Here is a 21819-nt window from a genome sequence, read left to right on the forward strand (position 1 = left end):
TCTTTTAACGTCTATATGATCAAGTGCAACCACCCTGATGATTGCTAAAAGTGTGCTTTATGTTTCTTTGCTGTGTGTCATCGGAAATAGGGAAAATATATATACGTCTATATACTGTATATTCACTTGAAGCGAACAATGACGAGTCGTAATTCTCCATCTTTCTCTCTTCCTGCCTTTTTTTCTAACACAGCCAGTAGACATCAAACCATGGTGCAGATGGTGTTGAGGTTGGGGTCAAAGCGCACAACTTTCCCCTCACCAGCTTTTGTGTTTGTGTTATACATGGGATTCTCAAAAGTGGCCTGTCCGTTGTTGTTCTCATGGACAGAACAACCTGTGTACTGCGCTTTATCCGTTTTCCTGCGGAGGGAAAGGGGAAAAAAAAATGGAGGTTATCCCCATTATCTGCACTACTCCTAATCAAATACACGTTACTATTATCTTGGCATGGGCAGCTGCAGTAGGTAAATGAGGCTGAATAGTAATTATTGTTGAAGCAGCCAGAGGAGCCTGATGCCACTTCACTGCACAATGGGCGCAAAATTTGCACGTCCCACCATAGAGAGAGAGAGAGAGGTAATCAGTTTATATTAACGCTAATCAATCTATGCATTGTCATAGTGCAATACACTGCATACACACAGGTGAACATACAACTGGTAACATATGGCATCAAAGCTCCTCTCATTAATTACTGACGTATGCTGCTGTGTTTTGGATGTTAATACATTGACTGCGATTGCATCATGCTTTGAAGTCTGTCACAAGTGTGCTCCTGTATCCAGTGAGGAACCTTGCTGCTGTAGAGCAGGCTGTGGAAGTGGGCCACAGTGTACCATCTACCTCATCTTGATGTGTATTTACTTTGGCTGCAACTCTCCAAACATCTGCATAAATTTGGGATGCTAAAACTTTTTTTCCCCACAATCAGATCTGTGGTAAATAACTACAAGTCAAACCTGATAAGAATGTTGTGCAAATACAAGTTGATACACCACGTACCGCTGCTTGTAGAGATAAAAACCGAGGCCTGCAAAGATCAGAGCAAAGAAAGGCACGAGAATAGCGACAGCGACAGAGCTGCTGTTGGTGGATCCGTTGGTTTCAGGGTCAGAGAGTGTGACGTTCTCCCTCACGCTCAAACCTGTGGAGAAAAACCATTGCATTTGTTCCGAGAACATGTAACACATTCAATATGCAGTGTGTAATTTAAATTGGCATAGGCGATGAAAAACAAATAGAATAATAGATACATATCTTGTGATGGCGACGGTGACGATGATGATGAACATGGTGATGAAGATTGCAATGTTGATAAATTGCAGACACAGCAGCGAGGTGATAAAGATGACAATCATAATGATTGCACAGATAATCATCACTGAGACTGTGATAATCTGGTTGAAGACAATAGTGTGATGATGACAGTGGAAATGTTGAGCACAAAGAAATGAACCACAATGATGCTAAACAGGATAATCTGCTGTTTGCTGTATGACGAGGAGAGCGAGCGGGTTGACAGCAGGTACCAAGAGCAAAACACTATTTAGAAAATGTGTGCAAGCATGGTAAAGCATTAGTAGGAAAAACCTTTTCAGTTTCTAATTCAATGCTTGCATACATTATAAACTCAACAGCATACAGTGTGCATAAATTGAGCTTTACACATACAAGTAAACAAACATGCGGAACAATATATAATGAGTATCTTTCTGTAAGCCAGACCTCACCAGCAAAAGAAAAAAAAACATCAGTTCTGGATTTTTAAGGCAGCAGAAATGATGTTAATAGATAGGTCCCATGGTTGCCAAGGAAACAGTGGAGATGCCCCCTATCCTCTCCAAAAAAATGATTATATATGTTAGGAGTGTAGACACTATATAAAGATAGATGACATGACAGCTCCCCAAAAATGAGCCCATAACACCTGGATTTCCCTTGGTGGCTGGCTACCATATAGGTCATAAACCCTGCCTCCTCTATGTTAGTGGATGGGACCCAACTGAAAAATAAAGAGTATACCTTAAAATTGCTTTATAGCATGTTAGCATGTTTTTAATCACACCGTGTTTAAGTACACATTTCCCAAAAGATTTGTATTTAATTTACCTGTTCTTGACAGGTTTTCTTCCAACATTTAAGTGCCTGTAAGCTTTTTAACAGTATATAGTCAGGAGTTATTGGCAGTTAACCTTTTCTGTCATATATATATATATATATGTGAGGCTGTGTATTCTGCTCAGTCAATAGGAGAAACATCATTTTTTTAGTGTTATGAAAGGACAACGACAATGAGTGCCAAGTAGTCAAGGGACCTGTGTTTGAAAAGACACACTTACCGAGTCGCTGCAGTCCGAACTGTCCGTAGTCTTTACCCTGTATGAAGCCTTGAAACACATAGCTGCCTCCCTCAGGCTCAGCAGAAACCTAGCAGAGAGACACAACACGGAAAAGAACGTTTTGTTTCCAATACATAAATAAGATGTGTTTTTCCTTGGCACCCAGGAGAGTGTCGCATCTGTTCCACACCACATCAAAACAGCAGATATAATGTATTTAATATGACAGTCAACACATTCTGTCATGCTACATTCAAAAATAACACCTTTGTTTTTTTTTTTTTTTTGAATCTCTGCCATTGAAGCTGTGCAGTATGCTATCAATAGCTCAGCAGTGCGCAGTCACCTGTCACAGCTTGTTATTAAGTGGACCTTGATGTTTATTTCAGAAAGCTAACTTCAATTCCACCAACACAAATTGTTCTGCAGTAGTGCCTGGTCCCTTAGATATCGGGTGTATGCCTGAGCTTATTCAGCAAATTGTCAATGCGGGAACACAAAAATGTTTTTTTTTTTTACACAGCGCCTGATGCATCTGATGTACAGCCAAAGTTAAAAACACAAACACAGTGAGTACAGAAATTACTATTCTGCCTGTTGTCACACTTTCTTCTCATATTGTGTTTTTTCTTCCTTTCTTGGCACTCTAAGTAGGATCACAATAGGCTAATAATGAGGAAACGCTGGCTTATTTTTACTCCAAGTCCTTCCATCTGTGTGTAATATTGTACTCGTCTGCTTGACTTTATAAAACATTCAAATAAAACAAATTAAATTAAAAACCAATAAAATCTCTTGCTTATCTCTAAAAGAAAAGTGGCCAGAGGGTTTGAATTCTTCTGTATACTCACAAATCCATCCATTGCCCAGGTCTCATCAGTAATCCTGCTCAAGGAGCTGTGGGCCACAGCTCTCATCTGGTACAGCAGGAGCATTAACCGTGCCTCCTGGCGTTTGTACACTCCTACAAGGCAGAGGACAAGAGTCAAGAAGAGAAATGATGCGAGTACAGAGAAGAGGCAATGGGAGTAGTGTGGAGGAAGAAGAAGGTTAAGAAAACAAGGTGCGAGGAGAAGAATGTGAGGGGGGGGGGCAAAGACGAAGAAAGCAGCAGAGGGAGGGGACGAGTGACTGTTGAGTGGGCAGCCAGTCAGTCAGTCAGTGAATGCAGACTAATACATCCGTCTTTAGAGCCAATAGTTAATTTCCACTCTCATGCATGAGATCATTTGATGATTGACTGATTGACATGAGGCACCCTCAAAATAAATGGAAGTGACACACAGACGTTAAGGAGGGGAGGGGAGGGGAGGTGCTGGGGAGGAAGTAGAAGACAGATGATTTATAGATGACTCACCAGAGAGCAGAAACTCCATGCTACTGTCGCTTAAAGTTACATTGACTTTTCCCGTTGTGCCATTAAAGGCTGTGACTGTCAAAGTCATCGGCTGCTTCTGGCCCTTGTAATCATAGGAACCCTTCCAGATGAAATCGGGGGCAAAGACGTCGTCAGGAACTGTAAGAAAATTAAAGACCTAATCAATTAGGTGGAGCCAAAAAAATTAAAATGGATGCTCAGGTGAGCTACAGTCTTACATTTAAAAAAATATATCATATCAACATGTTTCGAATTTGAGCTGAGTACTTGCACCCATGTTGCAGAAGGTTAATTAGATATGAAATGGAATCCTCTATCAAACAGCCGATAACAATCTTTCTCTATTCCTTATATGCTTTGACAATCTCCATTAATGTTAATTAATCAGAAATATATTCCAAAAGAGATAACTCTGAAATCAGCAACACTTTATTAATACATATGGATTGCTCTTTTATAGCACAATAATTACCAGCATGCATAATGTGCTGGCACTTAATTTGCATGTTTTACTGTCAGCTTTGACAGGAACAGAAACTTCATGGAGGCTGTTCTATCAGGTTTTTACTTTAAAGTCCTTAAAATGTAATAAGACAACTGGATTATAGAACTGTTTGAGGACTTTACAAACTCACCACTAGATACCAAAAAGTCCCACACATTGGACCTTTAAGCTAAAGGCTAATGCGCTGTATATTGCTGATGTCTAGTTTTTTAGTGCAGTAGGTTAACGTATGGCATATTTTGTAGAGCTGTGGTTCACATGGCTGTAGAACAATGTCAGACGGTGGGTACAGCACCTGTTTATTGTAATTATTTCTGACTTTCAATCAGTATATTCTGAACTGACACATTTTAATTTTATCTATTTTTTTAAGCTAATGCTCAAGGCAATTACAGAGCTATTTGACGTTTTACATCATACATACAGAGTAATATCTCTACCACTTACATGCATGAATTATGCCACAATTTACAACTAATTAACTTGCTGAACCAATATCTTCTAATTATAGATGAATTACATTGTGCATAGTATAGATAGTGACCCTATTATGACCTGTCAATATTTCCTGGTAGTAATTGCACTTAATTATGTTTTTGTAGTTACAATTCACTCTTAATGACTCAGAATGTGACACATATTGAAGTGCACAGAGGGTGAAGCAATCTATTATATTTACATTAGTCATGATTCAAACAACACACAAGGTTCAACACCAGTAATTCTTCCTGTTAAGGTAATTATTGAAGCTGAGCTGAAACACCAGGACTTTATGGAAGTTCATGTTGTTTCTGCAAGTTGATGCCAATACGCAAAGTTTTATTCGGTCCATAAGTCATAACACCTGACAGGCACAGAGCTGCACATCTCAAACTAACTGAAATACTGGCATGTGATCTATGTAAGGGAGCAGGCACTCCAGTGGCTGATGCCGCTCCAATCAAATGACAGATATAGAACTTGTGTATCTATTAGCTCAACAGCTTGTATAATTCAAAACTCACCATTTATTTTAGGGCTTGGCGTCCCCGGTACTGGTTTGACAGTTTTCTCATGTGATTTGGAACCGGCTATGGAAAAACATAAATATGCATGTCACAAAGATGCAGTAATGCACAGCAAGGCTGGAGGAGGAATCGGAAGAGAACACTGCTGAACTGTTTCATGCTGTATGCATTCAAATGTTCTTACTTTGTTAAAATGTCTAGTAGCTCAAAGGAAAGTACCTCATTCTATTTGATTATAGTTTTTAAAAAAAGCAATTGTTACGTGATGGAATTTCAAATATTAATCTTTCCCAGCAGCCTCCTTGCATTTATGCACAACCTTCCTCTGAACATTTTAACTTTTACTCCACCCCCCTTCTCCTCTTGCTTTCCCTCCCATCATCTGCCCCCGCAGACCTCTGCCAACAACATACCTCTGCACACAGGCACCTTGCCAGTCCAGCTGCTGTCAGAGCGGCAGACGCGGTGCTCTGAACCCCCGGAGAGGAAATAACCTGGTTGACAGGTGTACACCAGGGTGTAGCCGTAGGAGGGCAGGTCTAGACCCATGACATCAGCATTGGCCGGGCTCCGTGGCTGCTTGCAGGAGTGAGCTGGAGATCAAGCAGAGAGGAAATGTGTTACTACACACGCACACACACACACAAATGGAGTCAAATTCATTCGCATGCATGCACACACATAGTAAGGATAGATGAATGATAATTAATCACACTCTTCATGAAGGAGAGGTAAGGGGAGTAAGAAAGCAAAAAAAAAGATTAAAAAGGAAGCACACAATTTCACAATCTAATTGAGTCCAGGGAGCTATTAGGAAGCACTGTGATATTTTATGCTTAGTTTTTTCTGATATGAAAAGACACTTGTGGCTTGGGAATGTTCAAGGGCAAACTATAACAAGCTCACCAGTGTCCTTGTAAAATTGTGCTAAAGGAAAAGTCACTGAAACATGTTTACCATCATGAGGATGTGCATGGAGGGTGCATGGCCTGACTGAAATAAGAGATTTATGTAAAAGTGTAAACCCCTGCTGATAAGGTTAAGGTCACTGAAACCCAACATGGAACCAACCAGGATTTAACAACAATAGTTACTGTTCATTCACCTTTTAGCAGTGCAAGCTTGACACAAACAAACTATAAATTTTCAAGCTACACTCAATAACTGATAAGGACAAAGCAAAAACACGTACAAACTTTGTCCACAAATAAACTGGAGGCTAAGTGTAGAACAAATAATTGAGTTAACACAGTTTAGACCCTAAAAGCCACGGTCCAGCACAAGGGCATAAAAGTCACTGAGCGAGCAGGCCGTCGATCACAGAGGTGCAAGGACCCACAGGTCACTTTATAAAAAGTCCTCAGCAGAGAGCAGTCAATCTGCCTGAAGCACCGCCGCCTCACTGCATTAAAAAGGACTTTTATGGCAGAAAATTCAACATTATTGGGTGCTTCCATGTATTTTAATAGAGCCTGGGAGGAAATAGAAGAATGGGATGAAATGCACAGATGCAGGTTTCCAAAGCTTGCAGAGACTTATCCAAGAAGAGCTGAATGTGTACCTGCCCTCAAAGGGACTTCTACAGACTCCTGAATCAAGGAGAACTTTTAAATAAGGTTCCTGTTTCTAAATTCTGCAAAAACATGTTTTTTCATTTTGTCGGTAGAAGTTTCTCAGCACATATATATGGGAAAATAGACATTTTTACCACAGTGTGGGGAAGAAAAATAATCTAGTTTTGACTTTCTTGCTCATTAAATTGTACTACTGTATTTAAAATAAAGAGGAAGTATGTTGCCAAATACCGTATTCTTATAGACAATATTAAATATTTTCATTTTCTCATGAGTGGGGTTGAGTATATTTAGTTAATTTTTCACATCAACAAACTCTCTACATAACAAACATTTATGCAAATCACCCACACTGAAGGCTTTAAGGCAGCAACAATAATATGAAAAATAGCTAAATAATTGTGAAGCGTGTGAGTGAAAGAATAAGTTGCCAGCTGTCAAATGGGAGACAGCTGCATGTGAGTCACAGCACCAAATCAGTCCTTCATGGCATCTTAATGACATTAGTGGCAAGAGCGTGTGGAAGGCACACCAGAGGGAAACCCAGTTTCTGAGCCTCCTGCAGGATGAGGATATAGTAGGAAATTTCTTGTTGTTTATTACTCCTGTTGGTAATATTATATTTGTGCAAATGACTGTGGATGCAATACCCTTACTCTAGAAAGCAAAGCATGAGCATCAAGGTTTTTTTTGTGCTGGCCAGATACACCTCTGACTCTGCTCTGTTACAAAGGGCTGTAACAATTTACTATACAGTACATTAGGGGAGACTGATGGGGGAAGCACAAGGACAAGTGTGTAAGTCAACTGTGTGTGCTTTTTCAAAGAGTTAATAAATCTGGAAATAGGGACTTTAATGTGGTTTTTACTTACACTACAAGAAAAAAAAGGCCTCCTGGATGCTGCAGATAAAAAATTCTGAAGTCCTAAATAAAATATTAGATAAATATACAAACAAACTCTCCCCTCTCTGCATGAGTCTACAGTATATAACCCATTTAAAATAACAAACTGTCAGCACATGTCCAGAGTGGTTGCAGAATTTGTAGACCATGAAAAGCAAAGACATTTACATGGCAGATGAATTGTTGTATCAGATACATGTCATATCCTTCATCAAGTTCTGTTGACAGCGCCTTGTTTATTTACATTTCAAACAGGACAGCAGGCTTTACTCGTGAGAGTACACAAGGCCTCAAAGGACACTTTTCCTGTCACACAACATGTAATTTTCTTAGTTCAAAGTTGGTATCTCTGACAGAGACAGAGTGCATTAGTCAGGGACCAGGGACACAGACAGAGGCAGAGACAGCCCTGCTGATGGATTTCTGTTCGGGACATGGAGGCTGGCCAGGTGAGGTAACAGCAGGACACGGTCAAGAGGACAAAGTTTACTTTTTAACTGTTACAGTTTAAACTATAGTACAGCCATTTTTAGCATGTCTAAATGTACAGAATGACTAAAAATGTACAGCTGCTGTCTGAGGATGGGATGCACTTGTATATTACTGTTTTTTTATTTTTCAAAATAGACACCAGTGTGCCTACAGAGCATAGACATTAACAGTGAAGAATGCTTAGTCATATTTTCTTACAGATCAGTGGTGTCACCAGACGCCTAACTTCTGGATGACTCCTAGAGAGACCATTAGTGACCTGTGACAGTGCCCATCTGTCATGCATCGCTGCCCCAAATTTAATTATGCATCAGACAAAATAAGTGAGTTATGGTTAAATGTGATGAATGGAGGGAAAAAAAGCTTTGTACCAGGCTGTAAACATGTTTTTTTCTGCTGTAAATTTGACTATTTTATCAGTGGGTCTAAGGGGATTAACTCTTAACTCGCCTGTGGAGCCAGCCTCAAGTGGACATTTATGGAATGGCCACTGGCCATGACCTTATTTTACAGATGGGGAGGATGCTAGTATTCAAAAAAGGTATATCGACTTATATTTTCTTTCCTGTAGTGGTCAAAAATATGTGGCCAGTCCCTCAGGATGTCCTTTGGAAACTGCTGAGAACACATAGTGAACTGGAAATAAATGTGGAACTTTGAGGTGAGTACCTGCAAGCACAAATATTAATCTGAAGATTAAACTGCAGTGGTATTAGATTCTGACTTGTGTCCTTAGCATCGATTACATTTATTGTGTTGATAATCCTTCTAAGTTTTTGCTTTCGCCAGCAGCACAAGATGGGTTGGCTTCACTTTTAAATCCATTTAAGTGGCTTCAAAGTAACAGAGGACCATTTAATCATAGAGAAAGGTATTTTATGGGATTTATGACTCTGCTGTCACCAAGGGGCAAAACAGAGTGTAAGATCCATACCAAAAGCACTCATACTCAAATATATATACATAATCAGTGCTTAGCCCACAATGTACCATGGGTCTGACAGCCCACTGGGCCCACATCAACATTCTGTGGCTACATGTGTGGAAAAAGCGATGAAAAAAATGTTAGTCGTGAATGTACTGCAAATGATTTCATCAGAAACATACAGACGCTTTTTGGTTTAGGCTTTGAATATTTGATGAGGTGAAAAGTTGAAAGTGTCATATCATGATAATAACACACATCCTATTGGGTAGCTATGGTCCAGAATATAAAACAATTGCAGTGTAAAAACTATGTAGAAGCAAACTGTAAACAGGCACTGTGTCTGTAAATAAAGACTATTTGATACTGCGGCTACTCTTAATAGATGACTACAGGTGCAACTTCAAGGATGCTCACTGATGTGAAAAATGAGACAGAGGAAGCTCGGCTCTTTTAATAAATTAAGGTTCACTCACTTTTCCACTAGCAGTGTTTATGTTTAAAAGATTAAACGTGTTTGTGTGGTATTAGCTTAAGCACCGTGTTGACTACAGAACACCAGCAGAAAAGCAGGTCATTCCAAAGAGTTCAGATTCTTTTTCTCGCCACTTTGTGCATTGACCCTGAAAATAAGACTGGCTTCTTCTTCACAAATAATGCACTTATATACCAGCGCTCCAGATTTAAATGTAACAAGTGGCTTTAATACAGAAAACAGCAGCTGCATTACAACAGGGCAAGTTATAACACTATAAAAAATGCCTGCATTAATCTGAACTATGTCTGGTGTTTTCCTTGTTTTCCAAAAGAGAACGCAGTCACTGTCAAAACAATACTTTTCTCTATTTTAATTCTGGTGGTAACAATGACAGGACAAGGGCACGGAAAAAAATCAATACATTTTTTAAGCCACCCCAGGCGATGGACCAAGGCCAGAGAGCAGGTACTTAAACTGTGCAACCTCAGCAGACAGACATCTCTGGCAAAAAAACGTACCTGCTTAACAGTGCAAGCCATGAAAGTTAAAAACTTCAAAGCATCGTAAAAGAGCTCAGTGTTTAAGATGGTATTATATAATCATGTTTTAAAACCCATTTATAACATGTAAACAATGATATTGTGTTTCCAAAAAGACTATAATAATCATATTATTTTATTGGTCTCTTTTATAAATAAGGTAAAACAAGAATCAATTCAAATTGATGCAACATGCATTTCAAAGCTTCTGCTACATTTTCTTTCACGCTCATTTTGTTCTAGATGTCAGATTTGGAGACCTAGTAATGACCATATAAGCTTTGTGCAGGAGCAGCCAGGTGTCCAGTGCGACCAAGTGAAAGTCCGACTACTAAAACTGAAGTACATATTCAAACATGTTGAACACTCTGAATTTTTAACACGGAATCAGATTTCCTTACTGCCTGATTAAAGTGGCGATATGCTGCTGAAGCCTTTAAAAAAAGAATCAGTAAAAACTGCTTGAGCATTTCTGTTTTCTTCAGAGGACAATAAATAAAGCTTTCCAGTTTGATTTTATTTTTCTTTACATTCCTATTCAGTGGTATGTCCTTCATTGTGTTATCATGTTTTGGTATTTTCCTATTTTTCTCAGCGCATCTGAGTCTGCCTCTAACAGGACCACGATGCATCTATTAGTTAAATGTGTGTTTACAGTGTGTGTGTGTGTGTGTGTGTGTGTAGTTTGTCTCAGTCATTTATCTTAATTTAAAAGATTCTTCCAAAGTGACACAACAGCTAAAATGTTTCAAGTCATAGGATGTCAGTTCTCTGGTTTTAATGCAATGCCAGTTTTAGTTTTAGAGTTTGCCAAAGCTTTTTACCTTAATTATATTGACTTAAATGTACTCTGACTGCTACTTTATTTTAAGCTACCCATCACAGCTCATGCGATATATGCCATTAAGTAGTAAGGGAATGTGCAGCATCTTGAATCATTCCACAGAGAGCAGGATGACAGGGTCAACAGTCTGAAGATACAGGTGGAGCAGAAAAGGCTGAGGAGCTGTTATGTGACACAAGTCACATTATTTTCTGCTGTCAGCTGTTCAAAAGAATGTATTAGAAACTGTTAATTTTAATATAAACTCTCTGATAAAGATAAAAAGTGCAATAAATAATATTTTTTATAATAATGTAAATGTACGGCCAGTACCTGCAGTCAACAATTTGCCTCCAGTCTTACACCAGGTAATGCGAAATAGTAGAAGCTACTCAATTTAGCACAGTTAAATTACCAGCATTGCAAACCACAGCCTCCACAATGACCATAAAGCTAAATTACAATAAACAGCGAACTCACATGAAAGTAGAATTTAATAAAGTGATTTTATATTAGGCTGTATTAGCTCCAGTCGTCTCAGCTGAGTGTATGCACAGTAACAAGACAGCATCCACACATTAGAAGATTTCTAATCCCTCTAAAACTCTTCTCTGACTCCAGCAGACACACACACACACACACAGAAAGCTGTAAGGCACAGTGAAACAGGCAGAGAATAAAGGGAAGGTTTTACAATGTTTCTGCTTCTTCAGCACACATGTCTCCACCATTCAAAGTGAGCGTCTTTTTAGTAGATTCCCAAATATCAACTGAATCCCCTTTTCGTCACACAGCTCAAGGATTCACACTACAAATACTACAAATAGTAAAGTGCAGTTTATACTGTTAAAATTTCATGAGAAACTACATCTGAAAAAATGCTGCAGGGATTCCTCTGAGATAAAGGATTGGATCACAAGTAAAGAGAAAAAAAACTACTTGTCTTGGCAAAGCGAATGCTCTGAACTGCACAGGCCTTGTTTGGTGTTGGTCAACAGTTCAGGTAGTTCAAACAGCATGACAGTAATCACAGTCAACACTTCACTCTCAGAATGATGGCAAGTTGATTGGGCACAAGCAGCAATCTACTGGGAGGTCAAGGGTTACAGCAGGATTGAGCGAATGAGAAAAGTTGTACCGCAAGTAGACATCAACAGAGGCAGGGTGTGGGTGGGGGGGAGGCAAAAACAGTGTTTGAGTAGCTGGCAAAGAAGACAGTGACAGCGTGCTGGAGGGGCTGGAAGGGAGGGGGGGATAAAGACAGGGAGAGTGATCTGAAGATGTGGAGAACACAAGGAACAGGCACTCACAGATACAGGTGGGCTGGGTGCCAGTCCAGGTGAGATCAGGCAAGCAGAGCCTCGTGGTGGATCCTTGCAGTATGTGTCCCTGTTGGCACTGGAAGTCTACTCTGCTGCCCACCTGGCCACAAACAGCCAGAACACAAAGTGGAAAAGAGTCAATACACTGATGCAAATGCCAATAGTCTCCCAGCATCAAATCTAAAGAGCTTAGAAAAAAACACTGCACAAGTTTTTCACCCCCTTTTTTTAATGATTATCTGTGGCATGTGGAGATGTGCAGATGGAGACTATAGCTCAAGGCGATGGCCCATGTTTGTGTTGACAACTGATGCACAGACATTAGAAAGCGAGTGAGATGATTTTCAGGGAAAAGATATGGAGCCAAACTGTGTTCTGTTATCTTAATAAATGACATGTATTTTCAGCAACCATCCCAGTCGACCGCTCAAAGACAGCATCAACACGAGATTTTCACACACGCGGAACACAACCATTACGAGCACTGATCCAACTAAGCTGCTTCGGCTTCATTTGGGACAAATTTCATAACAGATATTCTGCTGACTGTTGTAGAGAAATTGTTGCGCTTAACTTGTGACACACTGAAAGCAACAGGGAGAAAATAAAATGAAATACACTGGCTGTGAGCATCTCAAGGGAGCCACTGAGCACACACCATTGGTCATGGTATCATTTTTTTTTTTTAACTACGATACATTTTTACATCCCTCATTTTACACAAGCTGTACCCTCCAACTGCATACAGTGCACGTTATTATAGATCTAGAAATGCAAACAGATGTTCAGAGCCATAGAGAAATCCTCTTTGTGTTCCTCTGTGTAACCACCTGGGATGGATATATACCTTTATATATGTATATACACACATCTGTGAAATTATTGCACCTGCATAAAATCATCCAAAGGAACAGCTGATGACTGTACCTGGAGCCTCACTGGAGATGGCTCCATAGTTTTATGACACTGATCTGTGTTTAAATGCTCTCTCTCTCTCTTTTTTATTTGGATGGAACAGCCTCACAGTTTGGTTTGGTTCCAAGATGGTGTCTTTTTCCAACATTGCATCGCCTGTAATATTTTGCTCTTACTACACATAAAGCACCTATGTACAGTCACTACAAATATGCAGGACATGTTTGAGACAAGATGGACAATATGAATAATAATCTATTTGTAACATCTTTTGGTATCATTTTACTTCATAGTATATCTACCCAGGTTGCACATTCTTCTGGGTTTTTAAAATGGATTTTTTTTATTTTTTACCTTAAAGCCTGTTGAGTAATTCATGTAGCCATGCTCAGGTGTGCCTGGATTTTCACACGTGGTTCTCGTGGGCTCTGGAAGAAGAAATCATTATGACAACGAGGGATTGCAAGGGGAGCAGAAAGGAGATTATGACAGAGGGGCAGGCATTGATAATGAAAAAGCAATTTCTCTCTGGAGTACCATGTACCAGAGGACAATTACTGAAGTGGCCTGGTAACATGAGCAGAATTACTGTGCCATCCTTAGCTCTCTCTGACTATGAATTGCGTGGCTTTTAAAAAAATCTCAAGAAGATGCACTTGTGAAACTTTGGTCAGACTAAACAAGCATTGAGTAAAACATTACTTCAGCATCAAGCTGAAAATATCAGTGAAAAACATACCTATACATCGAGGCTGAGATCCGCTCCAGGAGCCGTCCTCTTGGCAGATGCGTGTGGTCGACCCCACCAACACATTGGGGGCATTGCAGCTGAACGTCAGCTCTGACTTAAAGATGAAGCTGCGTCCTTCTCGTCGTCCTTTGGAAGGCACACCTGGGTCCCCGCAGAACTTGGCTACAAAGGAAAAACCACGTTCAGATATACTGCTGACTTAAGACTCCAAGGACCAATAAATTGACAAAAGATCTTCCTGTAACAGGATATATTCACCCTGCTGTAGTGCACTGTTCCTACAATTCTTGTCAGCGCTGACGTCCTATTGATTGTCATCGTTTTTACAATTCAAATATCTGCCTTTTACTCTTCATAACATGACTGAATACTGCAGCAGAATGCAGCTTTTCAGCGCTTAATTTGGATATAATAGGCTGTGTGGGCTACTGCTGTCCCCACACATGATCAAGACCATGAGTGCCTACATTTCTGCTGTGAGCTCAGTAAAGCTTTTATTATAACCTATTTATTTGAAAACCTGCCTGTAGAAATGATTGTCTTTCTATATGATTTGGAAAGTCTTCAAGGACTGAATTATTCAAATTGCATTTACATTATGCTTGTTGTGCTAGGTCGGTTTTTTATTGCGTGTGGGCAGATGCAGTGACATCCCTGACTCTGAATACATTTTTTTTCCTCTCGTTCATAACAATCAACATCGTTGGCGATGGTGGTTACAGCGAGTAGGTGAATATTCAGCTTGGCAGCAAAAGGGGGAGAGAGGGAGGCCATGGCTCTCCATTTTAGATCAAAATAATTAGCAAGTGAAATATTAATTTCTTTGATAGGGCCTTGCAGTTAACACAACTGGAACCATCTGCTGCTGCTGTTGCTCTCTCTGCACTCTTGTATGATGTCGCCTTTTTAATGGAACTCCAGCCCCAGCCATGGCAGATGAAGCCCGGTGGATTATCACTGCTGCTCCTTCAATTTATTGCCTATAGACATCTAATCAAACTGACTAGAATAATTTAGGCTGAATGGGATTGACGGTGATGGTAGTAAACCATTTCACAGCCTCCTGATGTATCTTTCTATCTCTTTTGCATACACATCCATCAATCTAATCAGTAAAAGTTACTTGTTAGGGGGAGGTTCAGAGATGCTCAGTGTGTGTGAGAGCAGAGGCGAGGATGAGAGTCACAGCATTCAGTCACGCAGCCAGAGCACTGCAGGATCAAGTCAATAATAAGGCAGGCTGCTCCTCCAGACCTGACATGTGCTGCTGTGTGGAGGTCTGGAGACAGAGATAAGTTCTTGCCTGCTCTCTTCCTAGAAGTCAGGAACCAACAGGGTCTTCCCACAGCCAATCCCTGACATAATAGATATCTAGTAAAAGAGGAGATTAGATCCAGCCCATGCAGGAATGGCTGAATCAAGCCATTACTGCAAATACTGTTATCTCAGAAACAAATCCTCGTATTCAGAGACATATCTTCTCCTAGAAAATATGTCTGCCTATACTGTAGGTCCCCTCTGAAAAGGATGCATTGTGAGCTCCAACCCACTACAGTATGCAATAGTTTGGTCACAATTGATATGACAATAAATAAAGATGAAAATGTCGGGCCGGATCTGAAAACCATTCTTGTCACTTCTCATTGTGGGACTTAGTATTCAGGTGGCATCATTTGGAGGGTTGACAAGACAGGCCGTACAGGTGACATGCACATCAGTCATGAGCTTCACGCCGCAGGGAAATAATGTACTGTTTTATGGATATATAAGAGACATGGCCTCAGGCCAAACCAAGCTCAGCATATTCAATGTGGCAGTGTGCATGTCCATGTGTAGGTGGAGGAGTGAGAGCGAGATACAAGTCAAACTTTTGCCTACTCTCGCTCAGCCTCTACTTCCTTGATGAATTATCAATGCTTTGAAGTAATCGGTATGCAGAGACCAGATTCAAAGTTTGGATCACAGACTCATCCCTCCAGACACATGAAGTAGCACTGTGAATTTCTGCTGTCTCCCATGTGTTGTAATGGGGAACATGGATCTTAATCCTGTTTGGCTGCAAATGCTTACAAATGTAGAAAAGATTAGCTATTGCACATTCAGTGAATTTACTGCAGTTTTGCTGAACTGTGTTTCTGTAAAGTGCTGAGTGGCATATAAATTGCAATTACATTTCCAAATTACACAGCGGTGTAACCATATTATACTGTATGTCTAATAAACAGCAAGGCAGTGGCTAAAATGTGTCTGCACTGGAGTTTAATAAACTTATAAGGTTTCATTTGCAGGATATGTGCGTGATGTTGCCAAAACTAATCTGACTGTTCATCCTGCTATAAGCCTATAATGTTGGCGAAATATTTTCACAGTACAAGATAATGCAATGCACACATTTCAAAACATTATTGGTCTATGTGTATAACAGACTATGTACAATAATGGTCAGCACTCTACAAGTACTCTGACTAAGGATTTACCTCTTAATAATGCTCTCACAATGTACACTGTGGTAACACCTAAGACTGATGGTGCTGTGCTGACACTTTAATGCATAGATAATAGCCTTTTCCACACCAAATATGATCAGCATTTTCTTCTCCTTTGTTCCCATTTTCCAGACTCATTTATTTTCCTCAGTATACCTCAGTGATTTATCACAGACCTTGCTCTTGCTTCCAGTAATGTCGCAGGAGATTCAAGTTCTTTGCAGAAGTTGGTTATTGAATACTCAGTGATTTTTACAGTGAATGGGTCTCAATTTGTGTCAATTTTGAACCTACATTCTGTGTCATAACTAATGGAGCCATTAAATGTAACTACAACGTCAAAAACAATTCTCTGCCTAGGCTCGCTAAATGCTAACATGGAACATAAAGGTTACTGGCTTGCATTTCTGCAGGAGGTTGTTTTGAGGGTACTGATGTGGAAAAATGATTGTAATGTGTTGAAGGGTGACACTGCTCATCATAAGTGCTGCAGACAGCTCCAAGACATGGTACATTTACCAAGTAGAACATTTTATGACATGTTTTGGCCAGGCAGGAACAGAACACAGATGCTACTGCACCACAATAAAAACTTTTGGTCACTTAACCCTGCTAAAGTACAGACTGGTTGTCACAGACAAATATGATCCATTGATCGACCAATGTGAATCACAATACTGACCATGCTACTGTGCTTCTAGTAGCATGGTCACAAACACAAGCAGTCTGTCAGCTGCATCTGAGATGCTAAGTATCCAAATGAAACCATGTCCACCTGAGTGAATGCAGCCGCCAGCATTAAATTCTGTCATTACACAGAAGCAAATGTGGTTCTCTTCAAATGAGCTCAGGGGTCTCTGATAGTTTGTCTTTGTTGTGTTTCAACAGGTGGTACAGAAATGATACAATTACAAATACAATTGACCTACTATTCATAAGTTCTCACCAAAAGCCATCAAAACACGGTAGAAAGTGTAGGCACTATTAACACATAATATATAATATATATTACACAATATATAATATCTGATAGAGAGAATTTGCATGATGCAAAGTATAGCACTTAACCAGTCAAAACAGACTATTCAGACAGAAACAAACACATAAAAGTTCATATTCATTTGTTCATTTTTGTCTGACTGACATAATACACGAATGCTTCAGACATCAACAGCGAGACACACTTGAGCAGCCATGCATCCCACAACTTATCGCGCTTGCAAAATTAATGTGGCAAGTAGCTTCAGATACTGCATTTGTGGCTTTCTCCCAGATCACCATCTCCATCATCAGCTCTGACTTTAGAGCTAGGACAAGTCACTTTACATTTAATTAAAATGTTAATCAAACTTATAAACATCCATATTTATGTATTGACAGGTGGGATACGATGTTTTTTTCATCCTTTAAATGTTTTAGTATTTGATTTTCTGAATCTTGCAAAAAAACAGGATCACTAATCATCCTTGCACTGCCCCTCTCCAGGACTCTCTTCATCTATTTGTATATTAATTCAGCTTTTCCACACCGACCCTAAATTCCATGACTTATTCATGACTTTCATTAACTAAAGGGGTAGGCAACAAAGTGGTGTAAGGGGATTTGCCTTGGAGAATACAACTACCTAATGTAATCAATATATGAAAGCAGTTGTAAAATAAGATGCAGGTAAAATAATGTCAAGAGACTGTTGAAAAATCTGCTCAGTTAAAACGACGAGTAAACCATGTTATACCTTTGCCTGGATTATCATTAAGATTAAGAAACCTTTATTAGTCCCACAATGGGGAAATTGCATAAATTGCATATCTCTCCTTGTTTTCACTAATTGTATTCACAGTGGTAATTTTGCTTTAAAATATGTGTATTGGAAATCAATAGAGACGCCAAGCGTTAATCATGAGAACACAGCATTTCATATGGTCAGTAATGTTTTAAAAGAGACATGAAAAGAAAAGACTCAGTTCAGCCCACTGTGCGAATAACCACGGCAACAGAAATGTCACCAAGACCATTTTAGTCTAAACATAGGGACACCTCCTCTGCAGTCTTCTATAATTATCAATTTAATTATTATGAGGATAGGAAATTATGACTTACGCAAGCACTGAGGCAGGTCTCCACTCCAGGTTCCATTGCCTGTGCAGGTGAGCACAGCAGGGAAGGACAGCTCATATCCAGGTAAGCAGCTGTAGCTCACACTGCTACCCCACTCCAGGACTGAGCCCTCCACCAGGCCGTTGGGGATGGGCAGGGGTGTAGGACATGTCACCACTGTAGGAAGAGAAGAGATTATTAGAGTCAATGCACGAACTAACTGAAAAAACATATTGGATATTAAAATTCTGACAGCAAATAGACTTTTTCAATGATAAAGGATGACTCCCTAATTGCTGCATCTTGCTCCCTTTTGAAGTCAACAGCAAACATGAAGGTCTTGGAGTCGAGGGTAAAATTTGAAGCTTTCATAGTTAATGGGCACAATTCTCTTTGAGACAGGCTAAAATGGTCAAAATATTTGCAGGGGGAAAGTGGTCACTTGAGAACCAAGACATGTCTAAGTCAAAATATAAAATTAAAACAAGAAAATCCTGAAAATCTTACAGCCAAGGACACATAAAACATTTTGAGATAACTAAACCAAAACAACCTGCTTCATGAGGACCTCTTTTATTTCATCTTTGAATATTACCTTTCACACAGAAAACTATGAACATAAAACATTCACAGCAGAGCTGTTGCAAGCAGACAATAGGATCATCAATGTGAGTTCACTGGAGTACAGAATGCAAAAACTTACTTAAAAACTTCAGCAACAAAATATAACATAATGACTTTCTCTTTGGGTGAAGGCACATGCACGGTTGTATAGTGAGTTGGGCTACAAATGGATGACAACACTCTAACAGACAAGTTTAACCTCTGGGGCTGGAAAGTCAAGCTGAACACTGCAGCTTCACTCACATTTTGTTGACCTGGCATCAATACACATAACAGCAAAAACAAGCATTTTTAATGGCCTCTGGGCCCATGTGATTACATTGCAGCCGTTTTGCAGTCGCTAGCTATGAGGCTCTCTGTCATTACAGGACTGGTTCCAAATATTTTTTTGTCCCTATTAATCATTTAGACCCCAAAAAATGGGAAAATAAGGCCTGGGTTTAAAAATATCAGAATGATCCTTTAAGGCTTAGAGATAATTACTGTGATTTATGTGGATTTGCAGGGATATGGCTACATCCTGGGTTTTGCATTTCTAATTAAATTTTTGATACATGTCAGTATTTTCCATTCTTACAGGTTTTGTCCTTCTAATCATTGTAAGAACGTCTCAGAATGGCCATGTTCTGCTGTATTTACACAGCAGGACATAAGATTTTATATGACAAATATAAATAAACATGTCAAATGATTATTACATACCCTGTTTCCAGTCCTATTTTACAGACACTATAACAAAAGCAACAGAGGTGGCACAAATTTTCTTCATTTTACACAGTGTGGATTGTGACTAGGGTGATAACAAGGTCTTTAGCCCAGAGAAACAGAGCGTGTTTTGACTGTGAAGGATCTTTCGGTTTCTTTTTGGAATAAACTGAATCATTTCTGTGAGAAACAAAAGGGGCATCTTGTGTCTGTGTAAGCTATAAACTTTCTGCTCAACAAATGTAATAAATGAATGCATAATAAAGCTCAGAGTTTGTTCTGACACACTTGGAGATGAAAGTGTGGGGACACAGATGGGATATGGGTTTTTAGGGATGTGAATTAATTATACCAATTGTTTTATACCACTTTTACTATCCTCACTCTACATCCATCACTCCTCAAGTCTTTCTTCTATTAGACATAGTGGTATATGGTAAAACACACTGAAGTCAAGCTTTATTCAAGCCTCAAGCGGTGAGATGTATAATTTATAAATATAGTTACTTAAACTGTCATGTTAACACCATGGATTTCAAGCTAAGGTTTTAGTGTTTTGGCAGTATGACAACAAAGTTAGTTGTCAAATACATCACAAAAGTACACCGATGCAGCTGTGGCGAGGCAGACCTTGGACCTCTTCTCAGGGTGGTAGTTGCCACGAGAGGGACGATGTTACCCTGTAATCCTCCCTCCACATTCAAAGAACAATCTGCACTTTGAAATAACATTGTTTATGAATGTTGAGTCTATGACATATGTGGCAGAAACTAAACAAATGCACCAAATATTTGGGTGATGAGGCTTCATCTGATAGGCCACATTTTAAGAATGCATGGAAAATAAAAATGATGTATAATTAAATTTGTGAGCTTAGGTGACAGGTGCTATACTAACTGGGACACGCTATGGAGAACCTCTACATAAAGCTATTTTTACACTACATCACAGTAAAATATTAAAATCCTTCATATTATTTGAACACATGACGGGTGACTTCCTTCCATGTTAGGATTTCTTTTACCCTACACAATGAATTAGAACAAATGTGGAGCAAGCCACTGCGGAATATGCACACATTCTCTCCAAGGTGGAACTGTCTTTTGTTCTCAGTTGGCAGTGGATCCAAAAAGATTTCCATATGGAGATTCTGCAGCAGTATACCGTATATATGCTTTAGAAGCAGCTATATTTAGAAAGATATTTAGGCCATGATGAGGAGTATATACAAGTCATTCTGATGTCACAATTTGTTTTTATTTGTTATACTTCTCGACTTTTCAAAAAGAAACAAACCCCTTGAAAATCTCTCTCTTTGAAGTTCTTTAAATTAGTAAAGAGTGTCTTCACTTTGAGATTTTCATGTGGCTGCTCTAGAGAATTTGAAAAAAAAAGGCACTTCATTGTAAGGTTCAATTCTGAATCTCACTGATATGCCGGCTGCATGCTGTGAAGTGCAAAGTTGCTTTGAGTGTGTAAGTGAGTTCTAAGCAAAAGACACAAAAAAGGAGCCAAGTTAGAAAACGTGTGAGCGTGCAAGTAGGCAAATTACACTGATTAAAGGAGTAGGCCTACAAATTCCCTAAGCACTGCATCAGACATTACTTACTTTAAAAATGAAACATAAAAATGAAGGCATGGGTGGCAGGCAGAACTGAATGAGAAGCGGAGAGTGTCCCCATTTTCCTAAGTACTCCTAAGCAGCATTAGTGCCTCTTAGCTGAACATGCCAAACCTGGGATTCAAACTGAATCCTTGCCGGGCGAGGCTTAGGATGCGTCATCTGCTGCGTCTGTGTATGTGTGTGTCTATAACTGATGCTCACACATTAGGTGCAAAATTATGCACAGAGTCGGCACATGTAAAAGCTCTTTGTCTTTTTTTGTCTCTGTATTTCTCCTTCCTTTCCTGTCATTTTATTCTCTGTCCTTCGCTTCCCTTGGAATATTAG

At 39.5% G+C, this 21819-nt stretch overlaps 1 protein-coding gene across 1 annotated transcript in view; it reads right to left on the reverse strand.

Annotated features, from left to right (window-relative positions):
* Positions 1-203: 203 nt before the first annotated feature.
* The window catches only part of LOC114448150 (CUB and sushi domain-containing protein 3-like), a 184495-nt gene continuing 162879 nt past the window's right edge, over positions 204-21819 (reverse strand). The window contains exons 61-70 of the mRNA XM_028424904.1: positions 18543-18716; positions 13945-14118; positions 13560-13633; positions 12279-12390; positions 5629-5825; positions 3700-3877; positions 3194-3306; positions 2335-2430; positions 1006-1130; positions 204-363 (exon numbers count right to left, since the gene is read on the reverse strand). Of these exons, the coding sequence (XP_028280705.1) occupies positions 204-363; positions 1006-1130; positions 2335-2430; positions 3194-3306; positions 3700-3877; positions 5629-5825; positions 12279-12390; positions 13560-13633; positions 13945-14118; positions 18543-18716 (1403 nt within the window). The remainder of the gene's footprint in view (positions 364-1005; positions 1131-2334; positions 2431-3193; positions 3307-3699; positions 3878-5628; positions 5826-12278; positions 12391-13559; positions 13634-13944; positions 14119-18542; positions 18717-21819) is intronic.

The sequence above is a fragment of the Parambassis ranga genome, chromosome 16 (assembly GCF_900634625.1).
Source record: "Parambassis ranga chromosome 16, fParRan2.1, whole genome shotgun sequence".
Lineage (NCBI taxonomy): Eukaryota > Metazoa > Chordata > Actinopteri > Ambassidae > Parambassis > Parambassis ranga.